The 23904-nt window shown below is 38.8% G+C and overlaps 4 protein-coding genes across 6 annotated transcripts; 2 read left to right on the forward strand and 2 right to left on the reverse strand.

Moving 5' to 3' along the window:
- Positions 1-78: 78 nt before the first annotated feature.
- LOC146488851 (uncharacterized) lies at positions 79-3232 on the reverse strand. 2 transcript variants are annotated; one of them, XR_014865563.1, is made up of 3 exons: positions 2865-3232; positions 547-1955; positions 79-176 (listed from the first exon to the last, which is right to left on the reverse strand). XR_014865563.1 is itself a non-coding variant. In XM_085114300.1 (2 exons), exons 1-2 carry the CDS (start codon positions 3174-3176, stop codon positions 1689-1691), a joined length of 579 nt encoding a protein of 192 aa, XP_084970426.1. In that variant the 5' UTR covers positions 3177-3232; the 3' UTR covers positions 79-1688. The 2 variants fall into 2 exon arrangements, 1 of the variants encoding a protein (XP_084970426.1); XM_085114300.1 differs by having other exon boundaries at positions 79-1955.
- A 79-nt stretch (positions 3233-3311) lies between these two features.
- LOC146488852 (uncharacterized) lies at positions 3312-9392 on the forward strand. Its single transcript, XM_085114291.1, has 7 exons — positions 3312-3462; positions 3539-3604; positions 3710-3800; positions 4887-4939; positions 5375-5456; positions 5823-5923; positions 6701-9392. The coding sequence occupies exons 1-7, from the start codon at positions 3349-3351 to the stop codon at positions 6809-6811; spliced, it is 618 nt and encodes a 205-aa protein (XP_084970417.1). The 5' UTR covers positions 3312-3348; the 3' UTR covers positions 6812-9392.
- LOC146488853 (uncharacterized) lies at positions 8475-10238 on the reverse strand. Its single transcript, XM_085114270.1, has one exon. The coding sequence runs from the start codon at positions 10111-10113 to the stop codon at positions 9385-9387; it is 729 nt and encodes a 242-aa protein (XP_084970396.1). The 5' UTR covers positions 10114-10238; the 3' UTR covers positions 8475-9384.
- An 86-nt stretch (positions 10239-10324) lies between these two features.
- On the forward strand, positions 10325-23827 carry LOC146488854 (uncharacterized). Of its 2 annotated transcripts, XM_085114185.1 has the most exons (17): positions 10325-10527; positions 11013-11157; positions 11665-11815; positions 12289-12404; positions 12874-12964; positions 13514-13601; positions 14668-15563; positions 16404-16569; positions 17004-17122; positions 17691-17808; positions 19871-19962; positions 20748-20913; positions 21399-21579; positions 22167-22307; positions 22420-22536; positions 22783-22876; positions 23629-23827. In XM_085114185.1, the coding sequence occupies exons 2-17, from the start codon at positions 11032-11034 to the stop codon at positions 23730-23732; spliced, it is 2766 nt and encodes a 921-aa protein (XP_084970311.1). In that variant the 5' UTR covers positions 10325-10527; positions 11013-11031; the 3' UTR covers positions 23733-23827. The 2 variants fall into 2 exon arrangements, with proteins under 2 accessions (XP_084970311.1, XP_084970303.1); XM_085114177.1 differs by lacking the exon at positions 10325-10527 and having other exon boundaries at positions 10568-11157.
- The last annotated feature ends 77 nt before the right edge of the window (positions 23828-23904 follow it).

A 23904-nucleotide genomic window follows, 5' to 3' on the forward strand; every position in this document is an offset into this window, starting at 1 on the left:
TAATTTATTGAATGAATGAATACCTTTTGTGTGCATGGTCATATTACACCCCTAACAGTGCTACACTACAAATTTTAACTCTTGTCCATATCTCAAATTATTAATTTTACACCACTAATTTGTTGTTATGTAATATATCAAACACGAGAAGGTGTGTTTCATCAGATATCCAAACACTAAGAAGTAGGTTGAAAAAACGAGGTGCAGCCAATTTTTTTTTAATTACTTTGAGGTGTTTGGATATTTATTCTCAAACTCATTAATAATTCATCAAGAGAAAACAAAGAAAATCACTACCTTGACCGTGGTTTGGATATGTGATCCTAATTACCATAAAATTTTGCCAACTTCAGCCTTGAATTTCTCCAAGAATTATTGATCATTTGAGAAGCCATATCAAACACTCAAAAGCGTGTTTCATCAGATATCCAAACACCTCGAAGTCGTTTAAAAAAACTCGGCTGCGCCTCGTTTTTTCAACCTACTTCTCAGTGTTTGGATATCTGATGAAACACTTCCTCATGTTTGATATATTATATGCAACACACTTTTGAGTGTTTGATATGGCTTCTCAAATGATCAATAATTCTTGGAGAAATTCAAGGCTAAAGTTGGCAAAATTTTATGGTAATTAGGAACACATATCTGTAACGTTTTAGGGTTGTACGTCGGAATGATAGATAGAGAGAGACGCGAGTGCTAGTCAACTCCTAGTTTAATGCAGGCTTCTGTGTTCTGAGAGTTACAATGAATCAATAAAGTACTTTATATAAACACGCGATATGCGTGGGGTAATCAGAGGTGTCGATTACACTACTATAATTATCATATCAAGATCACGCAAGTTAGTGTCACAATACAATGTCACAATCCGGTATCATTACAATATCCAAACCACGGTCACAGTAGTGATTTTCTTTGTTTTCCCTTGATGAATTATTAATGAGTCTGAGTTAAGTAATATTTCAAACACGAGGAAGCTTGTTTCATTGTATTTCAAAACACTGAGATGTTGTTTGGAAAAATGATTAGCTTATGTACATCTACCTCCTCCCCTCAAAAACCGATTTTTTTAAGGGGAGGGTGCAGATGTACACAGGCTAAAAAAGAAGGCGTCAAGTTTTTTGTAACCTACTTCAAAGTGTTTTGGAAATCGAATGAAACACTCTTTTGAGGGTTGGACATAGCTTCTCAAACCATTAATAATTCGTTATTAGTAATGCATTAGAAATTCAATGGAAAAGCACCTTGGTTGATATCAATCCTGAACTAGCTTTATCCAGCCTTTAAACCTGACTGGAGCAGGATGTCTTTCTTCTCTCCAGAAACTATCCTAAAATTAATTGCAACAGCAAGATGGACATTGTCAATTTTAAACATGCCTTCTTGCATTGAGGTACAACAGAATTGTACCACAAACTAAGTTATCTTATAATAGACCCTTTATCTTGAACAAATTAGAATTGGTTTGCCTTAATATTATACAGTAATTTACAATGTGCTATCTTCTATTTTGAATTCTTATATGAACAATACTTCTGGACATTTGTAATTCCTTACACTTAATCTAATACATCCTTAATCTACCCAACTACTGTACACTATTACAAATTTTTGGCCTTTTACTATTCCATCACACAGTATGATTGATTGTCCTTCCATTCTAGGGGAGGGTAGGAGGGGCAAGCTTATCTATAACACACAAAGTTCTTCACTGGACCAGGAAGGGGAAGTTGTTGAACATTTTGGTCAATGTCCCTTGACCGAAGCACCTTAAATGTTGATGCTGTTGTTCCAATAGCACCTCTGATGGTGTGCCTTATATTGCTGCGGCAGATCTCCTGCAGGGTACGAAGTGCTTTGATGTCACACTGCTCACATGTACCACTCTTGGTGATGTTCTCATTTCCTTGGGTTTGGCATTTGGTGCAATAATGTTTTAGACAGGACTTACACTACAAAACCAGAGAAGACATATTAGACGAGTATAAACCTTGGGGGAGGGGTGTGGGGGAGGCTCAAGAAAGTTTTGTATGGGGAGGCTCCACCCGAGGGCCAAACCCTTACTCTTTTATAAAGCATTTTTGACAGAAAAGGTTACCCTTGTAACATATACTTCCCATAGAAAGTAGTACCCCTTTCAGATACCTACAGTAGAAAAACTGGGTTGTTCTCTTAGAGGAATTTTGAACACCCTTTTAAATACTTAAATGGCAGTTTTTCTTTCCCTTTCTATACTTTGGCTCATGAAATCCCTATCCTATTATATACCGTCAGCATGAAAAAGGTACCACTTTTGGGCGGACCCTCCCCGTATTATAAGGAGCATCCCCTCCTCCCCCCCCCCCCCCCTACAGGCAGATGTCTTTTGCGGCTGAACGTTTTCTATTTATATCGGGGAGGGGTGGGTGGAAGGTTCACAGCTTTTTTTTTCTGGCACCTGTTCATGTTATCGCCGAAAAAAGGAGGATTTATTGAAATATTATTTTACAGTAACGTTGTATGGCTTATTCTTGTATAATATTACAGGAATAAACAAATGAAGTATAATCATCTGTACTTTATATTGACGAGCGAAGAAAGACAACATTTTGGCGGTCATTTGTCGTATTCGATCAAGATGGTCCGCAGCTTGCAATGAAGATCGTTGTTTTAAATTATTAATGGCAAATTAATCGCGTCTTATTTTGATAAGTAATCTTCTCTTTTTTCAGCATTTTACCCGAAGCTTGGCGCCCAACTTTAGCTTTCTTTGTTTACATGCAAAACGCCGGCTGGGTAACGAACAATGAACACGATCATTGTACAAATTTCTAAAAATTATCGTGCCACGTCATGAACGTAAAAACTGAAAATAAACATACCTGGGTTACCGTTATTTTGGAGCAGACATCACAAAATTGTTTCTTACATCCATCGCAAGGAGGATACACCGTCAGGGCGTGAGAAGAACAAAGCGAAACAGCGCGGGGTTCATAATCACCGCAATTGCGACAACGAAATCCACATTTTGGGCAGCAGAATTTACCGCAAAAGCCGTATTGACACTGTAGCAGCGACCACTCTGGGACTATCCGACCACAATCTTCACATTCTCCCTGGAAATCGTGGTAAAAATCGGCTGCTTCCGTGAAAAAATAGCGAGCTGGAACTTCAATATTCATGGCGGAAGACATCCCGACGCTAATCGCCAGTGTTTGTAAACAAACCGTTAGATAGATTTCCGGTAACACGCAGTGAATGCGCCAATTTTATGCCGTGTGATTGGCTAATTTTTCACTTTTTCATTGGTTCATATTTTTTAATGTCCTTGCATCTGATTGGATGAACGGGAAATGAATATCCAAGATGGCGGATGGAAAGACTGAAGAAGGTTGCGAGAGAGAACTGACGGCGAAACAGCGTAAAAACAGAAAGAAGAAGGAAGCTGCGAAGCGCAAGAAACAAGAACAAAGCCTAACGGTATTGCTTGTCGAGTGTTAGGCAAATTTGTCGACATAATGCTGAAACTGAGTGTTTTCAATCTGTACATTCCTAGGAGTCAGAAAAGGCTCCTGAGAAAACACGTGAAAAGGATGAAGAGAAATCGCAAGAGTCTAGTGAGGTGATTAATGATTGCCTTAATCTTATTTAGGTATAATCTATTTTTCTCTGTATTTATTCATTCATTCGTTTATTTATTTGTTTATTTCTTAATGACACTCTTTAGACAGCAGAGGACAAATTTCATCGTGAGCTAAACTGGTGCATTGAGCAACTTGAGATGGGACTTGCTTTTCAAAAACCAGACAAGAAACAAGGTAGCTGTAGGTGTTATTTCATCAACTGCAGGCACAATCAACAGATTGATCCCACCCCCCCCCCCCCCCCCGCCCCCAGTGTGCATTCCATGTATATCCTCCGTCAAGGTAATTTTTCGTCATTAGGCTCCTTTGAGGTAAATCTGAAGACGAGCATTACCTCCGTGTTATGCCAATTTATGCCAAAGACCACGATCATGCACCAGAACTACAGCGATTTGGAAACCCACGTTGAAGATCTTTGGCGTAACCTGAGACATAAAATGCAGCCTCCCCCCCCCCTCCAAACCACAGAGTTTTCCAACACTTCATTTCTCTTCATTTCCCTGGCCTATAACTTTTAGGAGATATATTACTAATGAAATAAATATGCCTTCTAAAATATGGAGCCATTTGGAGCCAAGCACAAGCAATAGTGTAGTTAATCTGTGATCATGACATCTTTCTCTTACTTCCCTAGTGGGGACAGCTTTATACAACAATATTCTTCATTATATCTGATACAAAAGAAGTCAGATATTTCTGGTCTTTTCTAGCCTCCTAGTAAGCAGACGCTCTTTGGGGTTTGTTTTGCATTCCTCCCCCTTCATGACCAGCGACCTTGTGCAAAGGCCAATCACAGAGTGCACTCAGATCCTGGTATGCTACGGAAGATCCAGAACAAAGCTTTGGGTGTAGTGCAGCCTGTCACTCTCCCAACCTCACTTCCAGGTCCTTCTAGAGCTCCCTTCTGTGGCTGACAAATAGGGATGAGGGCTATATTAAATCCATAAAAATCTCCTGCATGCTAGATTTCAACAGCCACATTTGTAATTAGCCTTGTGCTGATCTTCTAGTGTGGCCTTAACAAGAACTACAAACATAATTTTTAAGTGTTTTTTTTTCATTTTTCATTGTAGCAAATTAGTGCATATAATTATTCAACTTTTATATTTGTGATCTAATTTTTTGTTCTGTAAAGTGCCCTTAGTAAATTTTGTTTTCCTATTGAAGATTATTGTCATCATCATCATCATCATCATCATTATTATTAGCTATACTCCAGTCCTAAGATCACAATCCCCATTTCTATTTCTTTATTAATAGCTGAAGTTGTTCACCGCCATTTAAGGTCTCTGAAATCTTCTAAAACACCTTTGGTAAGTACCTGAAATAGTTTTCTCATCCAGTAATGTTACAGTGTAATCTAATGTAAACATGATGAAATTTTGGGCAGAAACCACAAAATTTCCTGAAATTGCCTGGCATCTATATTTGTTTGAACTGTTATGCAAATGATGAAATTCATAACACCGGTTTATGATAAATAGATAACCAGTGTCTGCAAAGCAAGGTTTGTCAAATTTAGAAGACAGCTTATTAGTGTGTGCAAAATAACTTTGTATGAGAGTGGCACTGGGGTGACAGAAAAGTGTCCGTTGACCATATCAACCGGTGTCCATGTTAAATGGGCCAATTTAAGAGAAAATATATTGAATGAGCTTTTTGTCCATAATAGGTGGGTGTCCTTAAAATGGAGTTCCACTGTTATTAATTAATTTTGACTGTATTAAAGTTGCTTTTCCTTTAAACAGCCAAGAAAAAGGCAGTTGATGTTTTCACTGTTTGGAGACTACAGAAAAAAGATGCAAGAAGATCAAAGGAAACAAAGACAAGGTGCCTGCATGAGATGTAAATGCCACTTCATTAAAAAATATTTTATATTTACTGTGGAAAACAAAAGCAAGTACATTAATCAGGTGCAGATTCAAGAAAAAATGTGACTGTTTTCCGATATTGGTGAGTGCCAGCGAAGGTGCAATGGGGTAAATTTCCCCTGGGATTTTTTTTAATTTAACCCCTGAAAGTGCAATTTCCTGGGTTTTTAAGTCACTGGCTGACAGGCTTTTTCCATACTTAAAACTTGGGAATTTTCTATTTTGACGGTTTTCCATAAAACAGTGGAAACTGGTCAGTCTGAATTTTTGCCTGTTAATTATTTTAAGGTTATGATGTTTTCCTTTGTTTGTCCTTGATATGTAGAGCCAGCTGTTAATCCAAAACTTGCAGTTGTCAAGCAGGAACAGCAGAAAAGCATATTTGTCAAAGTTTGCCAGACAAGAGCTACAGATATGAATTCACAGGTTGGTTTGAAAATATTTTGAGCAACACAGCTATGAATCTGGGAACATTTTTTACCTGTTTTGACTTGATGAACAATATTTAATATTTATTATTTGGTGGATCTGGGATCTCAAAAATTTATTTGAGAAAGTAAGAGTCTGAAATTAAACAACTACTGTAGTATTTCTGTGACAATAGACTGATCATACCAGGAAAGAAGCTTCTGTTTGAGATAGCAATGTGCAGTTCCAGAAAATATTCATACTCCTCCCACGGAAGGATTTTTGTTTTGTACACCCCGTCCCTCCAGGAAATTCCAGTTTAGCTTCATACTTTACTTCTAAAATTTGACTTTCAACTGACCCCCTCCCCCTAGGAATTTCAAATAACCTTCCATGGGGTGGGTATGGATTTCTTCTGGAACTCCGGATTGGTTCACTGGGTAGAAAGAAATGTCTGTTAACCCTTTAAGCCCTAACAGTGATCAGCATCAAATTTCTCCTTGTAATATCAATACCTATTCAACCCCTGAGGTCATAAGAATTAAGGATATGATCATCCCAAGGTGAATTTCTTGATATTTGAATAACTTCTCCCCAATACTTTTATAAGAAAAGTATAATTACATAGGGTAAGATAAGAGAATTTTGTTTTTTGATATAACAGATTAAAGGGTTAAATGTAAGGTTTGTACTTTCAATAAAACTTATCAAGAGCTCAAAGCTGACAACTTTGTGAGTCAGTGAGTTTACTACGGTAATTTAGTAATTTATGAAATTTGACAATTTGTTTTGCAGAAAGATGCAGGTAACCAAGATGAATCAGGGGAACATAAGTGGCAATTTCAAAAGTCGGACAACAATTTCCGATTTGATTTTGGTGATAATTCAGAGTCTGCATCTTCTTGACGGCATCCTACCTGATGCAACGTGAATGTAGCAGGCCAAGAGGCACCAATTTTGACCCACTGATCCAACTGCTAGAGGAGGGAAAATGCTATTGTGTTACTCTTTATGCCATAGACAATTTCAACTGTATCCGATTAGTAGTGCTGTATGGCAAATCCATTGTAAGACCCTAAAAAAAGGTTTACTACGCAGCTCATAGAATGGCTCACAGGATTGGCTGAAAAACAACATAGCAATCAAAAAACAATGGACCCCTTGTTTGGCTTTCAAAAAATTCATTTTACTAGGTATAGGTAAGTTGTTAGGACTTTGGAGAAACAGCCTCCTGTGGTGCCCAAGATGAACAGAATAATGTACTGCTAACAGTGGAACAGAGCCTGAAAAAACAACGAACCTATCCCAGAAAATAATAGGGCAGTGACATATAGGAACCAATCAATTTAGAAGTTGATATAACACTGTTGCTTTCTTGACAGTCCAGTGAGACTATAGCCTCCCACGCAGTCGTTTTTAGGGGACTTGTATTACCTCCTCCCCACACACGCCTGCTTACCCAAGCGCCACATTCCTTTCCCATTGTTTAACTCCCCAAACACCCTAGCCAATCACCATCGTGGCATTGTCTAAAGATATCAAATCAAATTGCTGGTTATAATGGCCGCTTCCGTTTCCCGCGAGCTTTGTACAGTCTCTGGTACAGTCTTGAGAGATGCGGGAGTTATTAAAGTTAGAATAAATTTTTTTTTTCACTTCATGGCAGAAACGCCAAAACAAATATTGAATGTGAATACAAGCGATTCTTGTGCGACGCTTTGACACCGTTATCTGCTGGGAGAGTCAAAATCTTCGGGAAAATGTAATCGATCTTCCCGATCCCCGCCTGAGCGAGTTGACAGTCGTTGAAGATTTCACCGGTGTGGAAACTCTGGAGCAGATTTGTTTGTTTGTGCGAAGTGCTACGAGAGACTAACTCGATTCGAGAAAGCAAAGAAGAATGTAGAATGTAGGTGTCAAGGGGAGATCTGCAGTATTTATTAGTGGAAAATGTCGCACATGCCCCCAAACAAATTGCAACAACAAAGCGAGTTTCAACTGCAAAATCTTTAAAGTTTACCGACATATCGAGTAATATTTCGGTTTCCTCCACACCGACAAGGTCGACAAGATTGAAGGCAAAGCTTGATAAATATTAAAGCGACTTTGCGTAACCAGTCGGCAAATTGACGAAAATATCGCTATTTCCCGTCAAGAATTCTTTGATTGCAGTCACTTAATAGGATTTTAAATGAGAAGTTCTGAATGTAGGGCACACCGTGCTGAAAGTTCACGTAAGCTCGCCCAAGTTCTGTCTCCACCGCGATGTTTTTCACTGTTCCGGCGAGAGGCGTTCTGAGGTGAAGGTCAACCTTCCAGTTTTTAGAAGGTTCACTGTGATTGGCTCAGCGGCGGAAAAGAATGTGGCGCTTGGGTAAGCAGGCGTTTGTGGGGAGGAGGTAATATGAGTCCCCTAAAAACGACTGCATGGGAGGCTAGTGAAGGAACAAATATCACACCAGGCTTTGCAAGGCACATGTCTTGATAACCATCCTGTGTGCTCTACTGTCTACCGAGAAGACAGAGCAGCATTGAGTCATTCCAGTGTTATTCAGGACAACACAAACAGTTTGACAAAATTTATAAGTTTTAATTATTTACATTAACTAATTACTTGTCTTAGACAAATGAAATCTAGTGTTTAATATCAACTTATAGAATTTTAAAAAACTTTTTACAAATTATAATAATTTTTCACAGTACCTTCAAATAATTACCAAATGCATTGCCCACATTTGAACTCTTGCAGCTCATTCTCAATGCCGGCAAATGGCTGTTATGCTCATGTTATTGTCAATGTTAGATTTATGAAATTTTAACGAACAGGAAATTACAATATTTATCATTAACCGAGGCTATTCATGTTCCATATAAATTGTGATGAAACAATGAATATTTCTATTAAGCTATACTGCAAAGATTTTAACAACTCTTACTCTGAATAAATGGACCTTATGGGCCCTTTGCAGCTAATGATCACATGGTACAAAAAACACCTTGCTGGGAGAAAGCAAGCCACATACTGAGACATCCAAAACGAAGCGACGTCATCCAGTCGAATTTAAGTTTTCTTCGTTTTGGATGTTCCAGTGCGTAGCTTGCTCTCCAGCAAGGTGTTTTTTGTACAATGTGAATGTTACCTGAAAAGGGCCCATATAAGGCTCCAGGTAAAAAGAATTGTAACAAGTGAAATTGCAATATATGTAACAGAACAGAATCTCACTCCTTGTTTTCCAAGTAGCTTACTTAGGTCCACCTAATTTTACTCTTTAGCCACCTGTGTGGCTCCAAGATTAAACAACTGGGGGTAATGCTGACAAGCTTAAGTATAAAACTTTAATGTAAAATCTATTCAGGTTTGTAGCTCAGAAACGTGCAAAAACCACACAGGTCGGTTAGAAGTGTTTGCTTCCGTAAGACACGTTCCTTCTTTTGTCAATTTCTCAGATTGTCAAATTTATAAAATAAAATGAGTCAATTCACATCACTAGTGGTGTTTGAGAATTTTCTTTCCCAGAGTAAAGTCCTTCTTGCAAACTCGATCTCTTTGTTTTTAGTGCCCGGAAAGACAGCTTGTTTCCTTTCTTAACTGCCTCGGTCAAATCAACTGAATTTCTCTGAGCCAGTGGAGATCTGGGGACAGGAGCCACTTTGTCGGAGAACAGCTTCTGAGGGAGGGATTGACGGCGCCCGGAAAGCCTTTGCCTTCTCCTGAAGTCACTTGGGCTCGTTGTTTTCTTCAGCAGTCGCGCTGTGTCTTTCTTCGAAAGCGGAGCTCCAGGTGACACAGGAGAAACGGAGATCTCACTCAGGAGCTTGTTGATTTGTGCGATATTGGGCGAGGGCGGTTCTTGGTAAACGGCTGGATCGATGTCTTTGTCTCCATTTTGAACTTCTTCCTGATCGCTCGAGTCAGCCTTTGTCTCCTGATGATTTTCGACAGTCGATTTAGATTTTTTGGTGTTCTTTCGCGCAGCAACAGTAATAGGAGTTCTGTCGATCAGGAAACTCGGTGATCTTGGATCTACAATGTTCAGTTCTCGATTCTGCGGTGATTCTTCGTAGTCTTCCAGTTGAATCGGAGTTCTTTGTCCTTCTGGACACGGCGAACGAGGATCAGGAATTTGAAGTCTTGTGAGCCGTTTATCTACAGCTTGTGGTGTTTCGGGAGGCAGTTCAGACCATCGTTTGCTTTCTAGAGCGCCCATGTTTGTGTTCTTCAGCAGAAATACACAGAGAACGAGATCTAGAACTTTTTTGAGCAAACGTCGCGTGGTTTTGAATCAAACGATCAAAGATTCGAAATTTAAATCCCCCGGTTCTGCGTGGCTGGTGACCAATCAGATTAATTTAGTTTGAAAGTCCGCAGACCATGAGTACTCGCCGACTCAGCTCTACAAAAATGGCGGCATTTTGATGGCGTTACGAAATTGTTGTTTTTTCTTTTGCCATCCTTCCGCAGCGAAACTCTCAGCTGTGTTCTGTCTTTACTTTTTTATTTCTTTTTTTATCTTTTTTTGTGAACAGAACTCGTTAAAACCGTTGTAAAATGATATGTCTGGTCAATATCGCCTCTATATCTATCGACGCGGAACGAATTCCTTGAGGCCAGATTAATGAAGGCAAGTATGCATAGTTTAGTCCAATCATGTTTTTTATTTCATGGTCTTTCATGAGAATATTTTAATTTTGCATTCAAAGGTGAAAAAACAATACGTTCATTCATGTGTTCATTATCGGCCCGTGTAAGCACAGGAAAAACAAATCTTGCAGTTTGAAAGATTTAAACATTTACCTTGATTCCCAGTATTATGGCATTAAATTGTTCAGATGATATCATGATTTTACCAGTAAAATGATCTGTATTTCGCAAAGTTTTGCATTTGTTGTTGCTCATTTCAACTAAAGTTTATACTGAGTGGGGTAGGGAGAGGCGGTATTTGTAAGCACCCATGGTTACAAGACGCGCTGAAAACAAACCGTCCACTCGACGATCGATCAACTGAAGTCGCTCTGATTTATCATAACATTATAATTGCACTAATTTGTTTGAAGAATCTTCAGCCTGTTAACGCCAGCGTTTTACTATGACGCGATCTCCCTGCAGTGAACTACGAGTCAACAAAATGGAAGACAAGAAAAAGAACGCTAAAGGACGCAAAGTGTTAGAAATTTCGTGCGCTGATGACAAGAGAGCCAAGCAGGGAGAGAGTTTGCAGGAAGCGTTCAAGAAATTCCGCAAGGAAAGACAGGTATGGTTAATCTCTAACATATATCAAGCTTCGGTTTTCGAATATTCCGTAAGATTATTGCAACTATTAAAAAGCTAAAAATTTTCTTATCAGCGACGTTCGTCTTGAGCGTAGGCTTCTTTGATGTGACTTTTATGAAAATCGATGGTCTCGATTCATTCCTTCATAAATCCCTGTCCGTTGTTGAACGACAACAACTGCAAAATGTTTGTTTGTTTTCCTTTCTACAGGTTCTCAAACAAAATTAAGCTTGTTGTGCGTAATTAATTTCAGAATGCACGTTTCTTATTTAATTCACTGCTTTGTGCGGCTTTGTATTTTTAGTACTTTAATTTGGCCTCATATTTTTCGTGGATGTGAATAAGTTTATGCTCCTGTGTGTCCTATGCAGAGATAAACAAAACACCAGTGTGTTTTAGCATTGCTCATCCCCTTCCCCCCCCCCCCCCAACTTCCTGGGCATACCCCCCAGGTATTTGACCATGTACATTTTGTTTTGTCTTACAGAAGGCAATTGGTTTGTCCAAACAAGTCAGTGAGGAGTCCTTACAATGGAGAGCTGATCCAAAAAGAATGAATAATCTAAGAATGAGATTTGTTGAGCAGTGCAAACAGTATTTTGGTGTACCATACGCCAAGAAATACCAGGAACCAGGAAGTAAGAACTTGCTGTTAATTCAGTCAGTAATCTGATTAATGTTGTACTCTAGCTTGATTCTTTCCCCACCCCCCAAATCAGTGTTATGTCAAAGTTTGGGTTTTATAACAGCACTGTTTAAAATTACTGAAAGGGTGTACAAAGAGTGGGGATTCAAAATTGAAGTCAATCAGTTATGTTTCCAAAAGCTAATATTTTTAATGAGATATCTTCACCATTTTGTAACTGTTGAAGGCCAGGCCTGACTGCTGTTTTGTTGTTTCTCTTGACAAGAAACCTTTCTACCTTCCTATAGCTGGGCCCTAGTAATGGTCTGTTGTACAGTCATGTAGGTTCAAAGTTGCCAGATTTGGAAAAGAGGAAAGGACTGGCAATTTAAGACAAGATGATTGTCATCCACTTTTGATGTACTGTACACTGAATGTATCATTTATTTAATATTTATTATCAATGGTTTCATAATCTTCACACAGCTGCCGAGTTCAACTCACCCTTGTTTCTTGATTGCTGTGGATTGGTCAGGAAAGTCCTACGAGACCTCAAGGAGGATTTTGGCTTTCAAATTGGTCCATGGAATCAAGCATACATGGTAAGGTTCGAGGCTCAGATTTAGTGGCTGAAAATTTTGTCATGACATTTTGCCACTACCGGTGGCATTGCCACAAGTTTGATAATTCGTTTATGGAATGTGTTGTATTTCCAGACAATATCAATACCCCCTCTCCATCAGAATTTCCAATGACCTTCCATGGGAGGGAGGGGGTGGTGTGGATATTTTGTGGAAAATTATGCAATATCATGACAGTCAATACCTGAACTGCATAACTCACAATATGACCAGCTCCCAGTTGGCTTGATAGCTCAGTTGGCAGAGCAATGCACTGGCATTGCGCACCGGCATTGCAGAGGTCATGGGTTCAAATCCCGTTCAAGCCAGAATTTTTTTCAGGCTTTCTTTTCGCAACTGCTCAAGTTGCGTACTAACTGAGAGGAGCTTTCTTCTTTCTGATAATTATTATTATTTACGTTATTTATTAATGTTATTATTTTTCTTTTAGTTTGACACACTTCCTTCAGATGTTCAGAGTACAGAAGACTTGAAGCCTGGGGATCTTGTGTTTATTTCAGGAATTTATCACAATCCAAAATGTATGCTTTTGTTTAAATCAAGAATTATGTGTCAGCTTCATTTGCTTCAAATTACTTTGTTAATAATTACAACAACTTGTACCTCGCAGTGTGGTTTTCAAACGGCCTTGTTCTAAAAATAGTGCAAAGTTGAAAAAAAAAATGAAAAAATGTGACTGTCATTTTTGAATGAGCATAAAAAATTGGATAAAAAAGTACCAATTTTACAGTGTGACGTGCCTTACCATGGCCACCCAACAAACTTTTTTTGCAAGTTAGCCAATCAGGATACGTGAATTTGATTAACGGTCGCGCCTCCTTGCAAAGTCCAACAGGCAAGTGACGCAACAACGAATTATTGAAAACATGTCGTTTTATATTTTGTGGCTACCTTGTGAAAAAACGTTTGTTGGGTCAGGCCACGGTAAGGTGCGTTGCACTGTAAAAGTCATATAAAACAAGTTTATATTTACATGAGCTAAAAAAAAAAATGCCTGACCAGTGCACGATGAAACAAAAAAATTACACAAAGTGTGTTGACAATCATGGCATTTTTTCTCATTATTTCAGCCAAAAAGCAGCGTCACAACATTGTCCATGTTGAGGTCTGGGCAGGCGACGGAGACAAGACAATTGGTGCAAGATGGCAACGTGGAAAGTAAGGTTTACTGTAAAACTAGAAATACATGACTTGCAAAATATCTATCCCCATACACTGTACGTACCACAGTGACCATATCTACTCTTTTCTATAAGTTAATAGGTCAAGTTAGTCAATAATAAATAATATAATTTTGTATTCTTCTTGTTATTTGCCAAGTTGAAATGTTTTGATGTACTACCATTTGATAATGATTAGGCAATTATTGTCTGCAACACTATTTTTGTCAATGGAGTAGAAATCAATAATTAATGCAGTAATTATTTTTCATTTTTTCAGTTCTTAGTAAGTAAATTTAATGTTACATGTACAATCATGCATTTCAATGCAATATGGCTCCACTGATGACTATTTTGTAGTAATTATTAAAACTAGTAGTAATATCTTAGATTAGGGATTGTGTTCAGTGATCTCGATCCTAGCCTCTCTCTCCTTTGTGATGTCATCTGCTCCTGCAGAAAAAATCTGCAGGGGATGCCATCCATTCACTGAATCAGCATTGTCCCAATCTCGAATCCAAACCGTATTAGGAGTGCGTTCTTCCTACATGTATGTCGAATGCAATAGACCAAGGTACCATATTTGCTCTGAAAATTAGTTGATAAATAAAAGGGGAAATAAGATATAATCACCAGAATTCAATGGTTCATCAGACAAGAAACTCAGTGAACCCTTAAAGTCATTGCTTTTTTCTGTTTTCTCATCAACCGGGTATTTCACTATTATTTATATAAAACTGAAATAAGAAGTTTATTATTGAATTTATAATATTTAGTGGCACTAAATCAAGGCAAAATCCCCTAGATGGTGATTTTCTCATTATTCTCATCCACCATCTACACATCATTAACTTAAAAATACATTCAGTTGATAAATTTATAACTTCATACAAGCAATGACCCGTACAAAATTTTATGGGCAGACATGCATTAGTGAGAATAATGCCTGATTCTGGCCAATTTTTCATTATCTCGCTGATGTCTCACCCATAATTTTTGTAGGGGCACAAATGGATTACTCTGGTTTGTGATGCACTGCTTTGATGTACTTTGAAATCTCTTAGGGTTCAGTACCATGATTCCTACAAGTTCAATGCCAAGAGTTATCACAGCATGCAGTATCATTTTAAATCGATCGACACCTGGCTCAAGGGAATCTGCAAAAGCCATTGTCCAGAGCATGCTTGGAAAAGGTCAAATTACCAGCCAGGAAAAAAGTCCATCTTTGCCGAGGATCAGGCAAGTGAGACACCCGATGAGGATGCTGAACAAGAAGCAGAAGTTGATGAGCAAGCTCAGAATAATGATGATGACGAGAAGAAGGGTCACCATTGCTGTGCTGATAAAGAGAATGAGAATCAAAATACAGTCAGACATTCCACTCTTTCAAGTACAGTGAAGAAGCCTGTAGATAACGTTGTTTCTTTTCAAGAAGTTTCTAGCCTTGATAACAACGCTATCACCAATCTCACGTCAGTAGCTCAAAGACCCTTCCACAACCTTGATGAATGTGTTGACTGGTTATTGTCAAAGATAACCTTTGATCTTGAGAAGGAACTCAGTGATGAAAGCAATGCTAGTGAGATTCATCAAGCAAGTTCTTCTTACACTAATTTAGTCAAAGAATTCAGACAGGAAACTCAAAGGGTGGCTCAATTGTCTAGTAAATCAACATTTTTAAGAAATACTTGCATCTGTCCTCAGTGTTATCCTATTAAGATAAACTGCATTCATCAAAACATTAGCAATGAAACTCAAATGATAGACGAGGATGGGTTTGGATCCTTAGAAGACTGTAGAGATTTGACGTCATCACTGGAGTGTTTTGATTTTATCTCCAGTGATGCTGCTGGCAGTGAAGTTGTTTCTGTTATTCAATGTCCTAATAACTCCAACGGCAGCAGCAACGGTAACGCAAGACGATCTGTTTCACCCTCAAAGGCTTCAAAAAAAGGAAAAGGTGAGACAGAGAGTGAAATAAAATTTAGGGTACATTATTTATAGCTATAAAAAGTAAGTAAGTAAACGTAACTTTGCCAGACTGCTCACAGTGATCTGTTTTTCTTCATCAAAGATGTTGTCTGTAGCAAATAATGCAGTGCCTTAGTCAATTACTGAATTAGCTGCATGTATGATTACATGCAGTCATTCTCTTTTCTTTCAATGTACATCCCGCTCTCTTAGATATAGCCAGCTAAGAATGGGATAAATTTATGAGGCTAGACTTTATTCTAATCAGGTGTCCAAGAGGCGATTGTCTTGCATGAAATGTTTAAAAGATCCTAGGTGAATATTTGCACTGGATTATTTCAAAAAGTGGGAATCCAAAAGACACCTAGAAACCCTTTTCAGTTTTGGCTTAAGGGCTGATTCTTGTGTTAATTAATTAATTAACCAATTAATTAATTAATTATGTTATCAACTATGAACTTTATTTATTTAAAGGCATTGTTATAACCAGGCAATTTTTCTTGCAACTTGTCTCGCAATTTTATTGCGCCGTTGTGACACAAGTTGCACACTAATAAATTTATTGCTGCTTGGTGTAACAATAGCCCTGAAATGAACATGCCTTGCAACAGTTGTGGCAACAAAAAAAATTGCGTGACATGTTCATTTCAGAGCATGTTACACTTACACTGTAGGGCCCTGAATCGACCTGTTTTAACAAATATGTATGTGTATGTTAGGCAACAATTCTTGCAACTTGTATCGCAACAAAATTGCGAGACAGGTTGCTAGAAAAACTCCCTAGTGTAACAACGCCTTTAACAAATAAATTTCTATTGACTTGGTGCAGACAGTGGAAGTGGCTCATCAAGGGGCAATGGACAGGGAAATGAAAGGAACAACAACAACAACAAGGACACTCCACACAGAAACTCACGTGACAGTGCAAGATCAGTGAGTCATTTGAACAGGAAACAACCAAGCTTCTTCATTGGAGGCGGCAATGGAAACTGGATGTAAGAATTAAGAGATTTGTCACAAAATCAAAAGCACAATAAAAAATTATTAGAACTGTCTCTCACACTTGGGACAACAAGGGGAGTACTCTACACAACTTCTCTAGCAATGACCCTAAGCTGCAGTGTCAAGGAATTAGATGTGGTTGACTACTGAAGGCTATCTAGATCTCGACTACCTAAGTGATTTTCAGTGTAAACCCAATGTAATCTTGAATCAACTAATTAGGATATTTTCAGAGAATCAATGAACCTTATTACAAATGCCTCATCTACAAGAGGGGCTCGCTCTTTCTCAAGTAACAACCAACCCTAGCAACAATGAGGAACTGGAGGTTGTTGAATTGAGGACTTCGGAGTGACTTATTTTCCCTGAAAAGGAAAGTTAACTTACCTTGATTAAAAAAAAATACAGTATTGCGTTTCTTTTTTAGGATTGAATCAACATTGGTTTCTCTTGGATGGTGCAAGATTGAGGACAAGATGGATGAATCATTCAAATTAAAATGGGTGGAATGTAAGAGTCAGATAAACTACAACAGCTTCAGGGATGGTGAGTACAAGAACCCCTGCCCACATGCATGCCTTACAGTTCTTTGTAAAAATTACAATTATTAAATTGTAATTATTAGAATTATTTCCCTGAGTCTTACAGTCAGTCTACGTGAGGCATGACCAGATTTCCGAGAATGAAATGAACATTTGATGCATTAATTGAAAAAAAAAATCAAAATACTTGGGAAACAATAAAATTAATATTGTTAATTTTGAAATTCTTCATGCTGTGATGTAAACAAAAAATTCGTAGCTTTATACCGTCAATAAACTAGGGAAATTTCTACGGGAACTCTGAAATCTATCCTGGCGATGTTCAAAAGTGACATGCTAATTTCAAAAATACTGATCTCCACGAAATTTGAGATTCAATGTTTGTTTCACAGCACAGAAGGTGGTAAACCCTGCACCCTTAGCTTTTCAATTTGATTTCATAGGCTTTCTGAAAATTCCCCAAAATTTTTACATTGCTATTATTTAATGTTCACAAGTGCAGCTACTTACATGCAGATGTTCACAAATTGATGGATGATTTAAGTTTAGTTTCAAATTTTTTTTTTCTGTAGGAGAACAATTAGTGAATCATATTTCCAACATCAACTTGCTTACAACAAAGCTGGGTCTTCTGAGCAGTCTACAGGAATACCAACGAGTTCAAGACAAAATGGCCAAAACTCCATCCAAGTAAGTGACACGCAATGCACTTGTTCTTAAATTTCAAAAGAATTGGATTTATTTCTATTTACTGATTAGAAGTAGCAGTCTCTCTTTTGCTCGCAAATCCGCAGGAAAGAACGCAAAAAAGGGCTTCGATGCTCCCTCGTGACTCGGGGCTCGCCCCTCGAATATCGTGCTCGCTTAGTTGTTTGCGTTCTTCCTCGCGGTTTTTCGAGCAAAAGAGAGACCGCTTGGAGTCTAAACTACGAACATCTGAAAAGCAAACACACAACATTGCCACTATGTGGAAAATTAAAGGCAGGCTCAGAGAAAACGTGAACATATCTCTGACTTTATATCTATGGTGTATTAAATTTTTATCCTTGTGTGTTCGTTACAGCGCAAAAAAGCGGATTTTTCCCCTTTCCCCCCTGAATTCCATGGCGGGAAGCGCGAGCTCTCGAGGCTCCAAGCGCGGAAAAAGTCGATTTTCTCACGCGAGCCTCATGCGTGTGGCAAAGCGAGAAGCATCTGTCTCCAGTTCAGTTTTCAATTTTCTCGCTGGTTCCAAAACGTTTCGTTTGAACAGCGCGTGCTTTCGTCCGGCGAAATAACAGACTGTTTTTCAGTCTATGTGTCAGTGCTGAGACAGCTTTATTTTTCTTCTTCTCGTCTGCTTCCATTCTACGCTCTTAGGTAATTTTGAAAGGATGTCTTGTTTTGCTTTTCTCTCAACTATCTGGCTCTGTCTCTGTCTTCTGTAAATCACTTTTTGTGTCTTTGACATCCTCAGTAAAGATTGCTATAATTTGTTGGATGGAGGGTTGCGGTTTGTAGTGTGAAGCGTAGTTCCTCTGCCATACCTCTCAAGCGCTGTACATATATCTTATTCGATGGTTTTACATATAATACGCGTGGATATTTTGCGAGTTGCGTAGTATTTTTCCGAGCCCCGGAGGGGCGAGGAAAAATACGAGCAATGACTGAGCAAAATGTCTGCGAGTATTATATGTAAAACCATCGAATAAGAGATTTATTATTCCACTACAAAAAGATTTTGTTATTTTGGCTTCTCTGTTTTGGTAACAGTTTTGAAATACACCCGGCATTATCTGTCCATCGGTATATGGCGCGTACGAATGATGTAAACAACTCAGAAAGCCAGTTAAATGTCTTTAATTTTATTGGATAAAATGAAAAGATAAATGACAAGTGATTGGCATGCTTAAAACTTGTTTTCGAGCTTCCATCGTTTCAAAAACTTTTCTTCGTCCAGTCCGGCCATTGTTGCTCCTTTTTTCTGCCTTTTCCGTCCGTATTCGCTCTGTTGTAAACCAGTCAAACCGGGACATTACAGTGTATTACGGTCTCATATTTTGCGTGTTCTCTTGACCTTATTTGGTGAAATGACATAATAGTGGAATAATAATAAGTGGTACACATGCAGTTAAAGCTGGCGTCTAAATCACGTTTTGTACGGCAGAGCAGAGCGTGCGACGTAATACAACATAGGACTGGGCAAAAAAGAAATAATTAGGTTTGGAAAAAACGTGACCATTGGATAATGCAATTCCAGGGCTTTGATTGGCTTAGCGCCCATAGTATATCAGCCATTATTAAAAACTGAATCATTGTATAATGCAATTTGAGGGATATGATTGGCTTAGCGGCCATGGTATATCAGCCATTATACCATGGCCGAGAAGTGGTGACCGTTAAATTTTCTGCTGGTTATTCTTGCACTGCGAAATCAGTAAGATCTAGCAATATTTCTTAATTGTTTTTAATAAAACAATTATTCCACTTGCGCTTGTTGGATACGAGATGATTATAGCCAACTTGGCGCTACGCGCCTCGTTGGCTATCGATCATCTCATATCCAACGCGCGCTCGTGGAATAATTGTTAATTATACCATTCCCTCGGCGCTTTGCGCTCGTTAGCTATCTGTAATCTCATATCCAACGGGCGCTCGTGGAATAAGTGTTTAAGACAGCATGAGCGGTGTGGTGTCTGAGCCTAACCTACCTGTAATTGAGATCTGTTGTTGTTGACTTGTAAATCATACGTTGCCTTACTCACTGTTCCAGGCTTCAGATTCCTATTAGTGAATTTGTTCCCGAGACTTACAAACTGATGAGCGCAGGGGAGAAGGTCAAGTTTGTGAATGATGTTTATAAAGGTGAGTTTTGATACAAAAGTTTGCTTTAAATGATGGTGCCTCCTCGTTTCTGCGTATAAGCTCTGCGGGTCTCTAGATGTTCCAAGAAACTCGGGTAGGACGGTGCCTAATTCTAATACAAAAGCAGTTTTGCGTGGTTTATGACTACGCGGGAAAAGCAAATGTTACCAAGGGCTGTTGCGTGGAAGGCAAAAAGAAAATTGGGGGTAACCACGTTTAGAGATAATTGAGGAGTTGGACAGAAAACGATAACACCATGCATTGTTCTATATTTATAAACTTTTAAGAATTATTATTGCTTGATTATCTCTGCAAAATGCGTGGCTATCTCCAATTTTCGTTTTGGATTCCAATTGCTCTTGCTAAGAGCTGCTTTCCCCGCACAGGCATAAACTTCGCAAAAAATACCTCTGTATCAGGCACCATCCTAAAGCCAAATAATTTTTCGAAATCTCTTCCTTCATGGAACAGGCGAGTGCATAGTAATTGTTTCTCTGTTGCCTACATTTACAATATATTCACATTCATTTCTTTTGTAGAAATTTCATGCCATACTGATATACTGTACAGTGCAAACTAATAGGCCATTTCCGAGTTGCTTTGAACCTCGTTATGAAAGCGAGGCTAAGTGCAAAGCTTTATCATATGAAAATTAGTTCTGTTTGCCTATGAATGACAACTATTTTTCATAATAAAAACTTTGCACTTAGCCTCACTTTCCTAATGAGGTTCAAAGCAACTCGGAAATCCTCATAAGTTGACTTCTATTTTGTTGTTTCTCCCAGATGGTGAAACTTGGATCTGCAAGCCAACGGGCATGAATCAAGGGAAAGGCATTTATCTCATTAGCAGTAAAGAACAACTGCTGGAAAAACTAAACATGAATGGAGGCGATGATTCAAGCGCCAGACGAAGCCATGTGCGGCCACCGCAAGGACGAGTCATACAGAGGTACACAGTAAAACCCCAGTCACTTGGCTTTGATGCATGCCGTTTGATATTTTACACGAAAATAGAGGAAAACCAATTTAGCCTGGTTCTCGTATGCCGCCAAGATACCCGCAACAAAGCCGGCGATGAGCGAAGTAAAGCTCTGGGCCAGATTGTTCGAAGGCTGATTAGCGCTAATTCCTGGTTAAAAGTTAACCTAGGTTTTTAAAATCTAATTGTAAGCTAATAGTAAAGTCTACGCTAAAACTGAGGGACACAAATCTTTTGGAAAAATCTTGACTGATTAGTAATTAAACTTGAATCAAGGTTGACGTTAACCCAGGATTAGCTCAATCAGGCTTTGGACAACTGGGCCCTGAGTGTTTAAGTGTCGTTTTCTGGTTTTCCCAACAAAGTGCTGTCTTTTTTTGTTAGAAATAAAACTCGCGAAGAAGCTGCTTTTCATGAATTACACATCTAACCAATACTGCGTAATATTTTGCTAGGTATGTGATGAATCCGCTGCTGTTGAATGGCTACAAGTTCGACATTCGTACTTACATGTTAATCGCCAGTACCACGCCTTATATTGTTTTCTATCATCCGGGATATGTACGACTTTCGTGTGTCCCGTATACACCGTACACTCAAGATGCCGCTGGACTGCATGCTCATCTCACTAACCAGGTATGAGCCGCTTGTTTTTGTTTGTTCGTTTGTTGGTTTTCAATTGTATGGGCGCGTTCCGTTCAGCGAAAAAAGAAGAGGATATTCTTGGCGCGTAACTACTGTAAAGGTTACTGAGAGTTCTAAACAGTGGAGTCTTCTTTAATAGACCATTTCCGAGTTGAGTTCAATCATATGCAAACAAAACTAATTTTCATATGAAAAGCTTTGCACTTAGCCTCGCTTTCATAATGAGGCTCACTCGGAAAATCTCCTATTCCCGATGATTCAAATTCGTTGTCCTTGCCATATATGGAGCGTATTGTTTGAGTTTCTGTTGTAGCGAGAAACTTGTGAATGGAACAAAACAACTGTCATGAAATCAGCAGCAAAAATTTACGAGCCATTACAAACGTCAGATTCAATTTAACTAGAAGTACACAACAAAAATGGCGTCAAGTGTAAGCACATATGAATGGCTGAATGGCATTTCCCCGTGATAGGTGTCACTACATTAATTTTCTGGAAACTTGAGAATTAAGAATCTAATTTGCCAGGTGAGGAAGGATTTGCAAAAACTCAAATGTGATCCGTGTTCTTTTTCACAGTACGTTCAAAAGAAGCATCCGATGTACTCTGCCATGAAGGAAGAAACGGTTTGGAGTTTTGATCGCCTACAGTCGTACATCGATGAGAAATATGCAAAGGAGAAAGGCCTGCCTGATAACTGGGTTTACACAGCGTTCACGGTCAGTTACAATTATTTATCCATCGACTTGTGTCTAGGAAATTTTCGTTGCAGTTGTCCTTTCGCTTTTTTTTTTTTTTGACGTACTAATTATTTGTGTTTTCACATTTCAGAAACGCATGCATCAGATAATGACGACCTGTTTTCACAGCGTTCGCCAAAAGCTTCATAGAAGATCAGGAACATTTGATTTGCTAGGATTCGACTTCCTCATCGATGATGATTTTAAGGTAAGAAAAGCGCACCGCTTGGATAAGGTTTTGCAAATTACAACAAGCACAATCAACACAATGTAACAGGCACTAAACCAACCTCGTCCCCAAGTGCCCCACCCCACCTCAGAGGGTTCCTCGTTTCCTTTGGGGGTGGGGAGATAGAGATCCTTGCGATCGAGGTTGGCGTCAAGCTCATGAAAGCCGGGCACGATTGGTTCAGTTGTAAGCCGCTCAAACTTTTTTTGTTGTTGCCCTTTTCAGGTTTGGCTACTGGAAGTGAATATAAATCCCGCGCTTCACACCAATTGCCAGGTGCTCATGAATCTCCTGCCAGGAGTGGTCGACGAGACGCTAAGTAAGTAAACGAGTTGTCAGTGATTCTTGCGCGTCTCATGCGTGTTCGGGAATCGTCGTATTTACGACAATCTACCGGAAGAAACCGACCAGAATCAGTTCTACCAGTTAACGTTTGTTTGGTTGGCGAAAAACAGCTACCAAGTTGGACATAATTAGTTGGGGCGAAACGCTAACTTCTTGTAGCTGTTCTTTGTTTTCATTACCAACGTGTTGTCATTACCGTAGTTAGCTTTCAAACCAACACTGATAAGGGAAGGTAGATCACATCTGCTCAAATTGAAGCTTCCCAGAATGTGTGAAAAGGATTTTTAAACGACTTTGAGTTTGGATTTAGTCTTTATTGGTAGTTTTATTCTCTTAAGGAAGCAATTATTGCTTCATAACCATGTTTTTTCTTACTTTATACTAACAATTTGCGATTAGAGTTTTTTTTATTGGGAATAAAGTAAGAGAATCGAGATTTTTAAAAGCAGAACGACTTTCTTTAAGTTTGATGAATCTTCCATTATTATAAGTTAGTGTAAGTTTACCATATTCAAATGGAAGAAGATCTATCGAAACATTTCAAAATCTGGAAAAAAGTAGCTTTAAGTTTTTAAATTTTAATTTTTTTTGCTGCAATCAAAGGAGAAATTGCTAGAAAAGAAAGTTACTGAATACAAAAAACTGACTGTTCGTCACTAGAGAGTTCTGTCAATGCGCCCAAAAGCATTAAATTGTTGTTGTTAAGTGAGGATTGTTTTCTTCTAGAACTTGTAATTGAAATCGCGGAAAAGACCAAGAAGAGGTGCCCGCTCTTCCCACTGGAAAACCAGAAAGGATTCCAGTTACTGTACAACGGAGAAGGCAAATGAAATAACAAGTCTTGTGTCCCGTGAAGGAAGCGCTCAGAGACAGCTCAAGTCATACGAACTTATCCAGCGAACGTGGAGTCGATTTGCACGAAAAAGAGTCAATGCGGGCTTTACGCAAAGGGAGGGCGACGGCAACAAGAACGCCAAACAAAATGTTTAATGAGCAAAACAA

The sequence above is a fragment of the Pavona decussata genome, unplaced genomic scaffold (genome assembly GCF_977016875.1).
Source record: "Pavona decussata unplaced genomic scaffold, jaPavDecu1.1 SCAFFOLD_8, whole genome shotgun sequence".
NCBI lineage: Eukaryota > Metazoa > Cnidaria > Anthozoa > Scleractinia > Agariciidae > Pavona > Pavona decussata.

Excerpts from the sequence above, each read along its gene's own strand:
- LOC146488851 (XM_085114300.1), bottom strand. The coding sequence starts at position 3,176 with ATGTCTTCCGCCATGAATATTGAAGTTCCAGCTCGCTATTTTTTCACG. Across the intron at positions 1,956-2,864 it reads CCAAAATAACGGTAACCCAG|TGTAAGTCCTGTCTAAAACA; the intron begins GTATGTTTATTT and ends CTGGTTTTGTAG.
- LOC146488852 (XM_085114291.1), top strand. The coding sequence starts at position 3,349 with ATGGCGGATGGAAAGACTGAAGAAGGTTGCGAGAGAGAACTGACGGCG. Across the intron at positions 4,940-5,374 it reads AATCTTCTAAAACACCTTTG|CCAAGAAAAAGGCAGTTGAT; the intron begins GTAAGTACCTGA and ends TCCTTTAAACAG. Across the intron at positions 5,457-5,822 it reads TCAAAGGAAACAAAGACAAG|AGCCAGCTGTTAATCCAAAA; the intron begins GTGCCTGCATGA and ends CTTGATATGTAG.
- LOC146488853 (XM_085114270.1), bottom strand. The coding sequence starts at position 10,113 with ATGGGCGCTCTAGAAAGCAAACGATGGTCTGAACTGCCTCCCGAAACA.
- LOC146488854 (XM_085114177.1), top strand. The coding sequence starts at position 10,993 with ATGACGCGATCTCCCTGCAGTGAACTACGAGTCAACAAAATGGAAGAC. Across the intron at positions 11,816-12,288 it reads GAAATACCAGGAACCAGGAA|CTGCCGAGTTCAACTCACCC; the intron begins GTAAGAACTTGC and ends ATCTTCACACAG. Across the intron at positions 16,570-17,003 it reads GGCGGCAATGGAAACTGGAT|GATTGAATCAACATTGGTTT; the intron begins GTAAGAATTAAG and ends TTTCTTTTTTAG.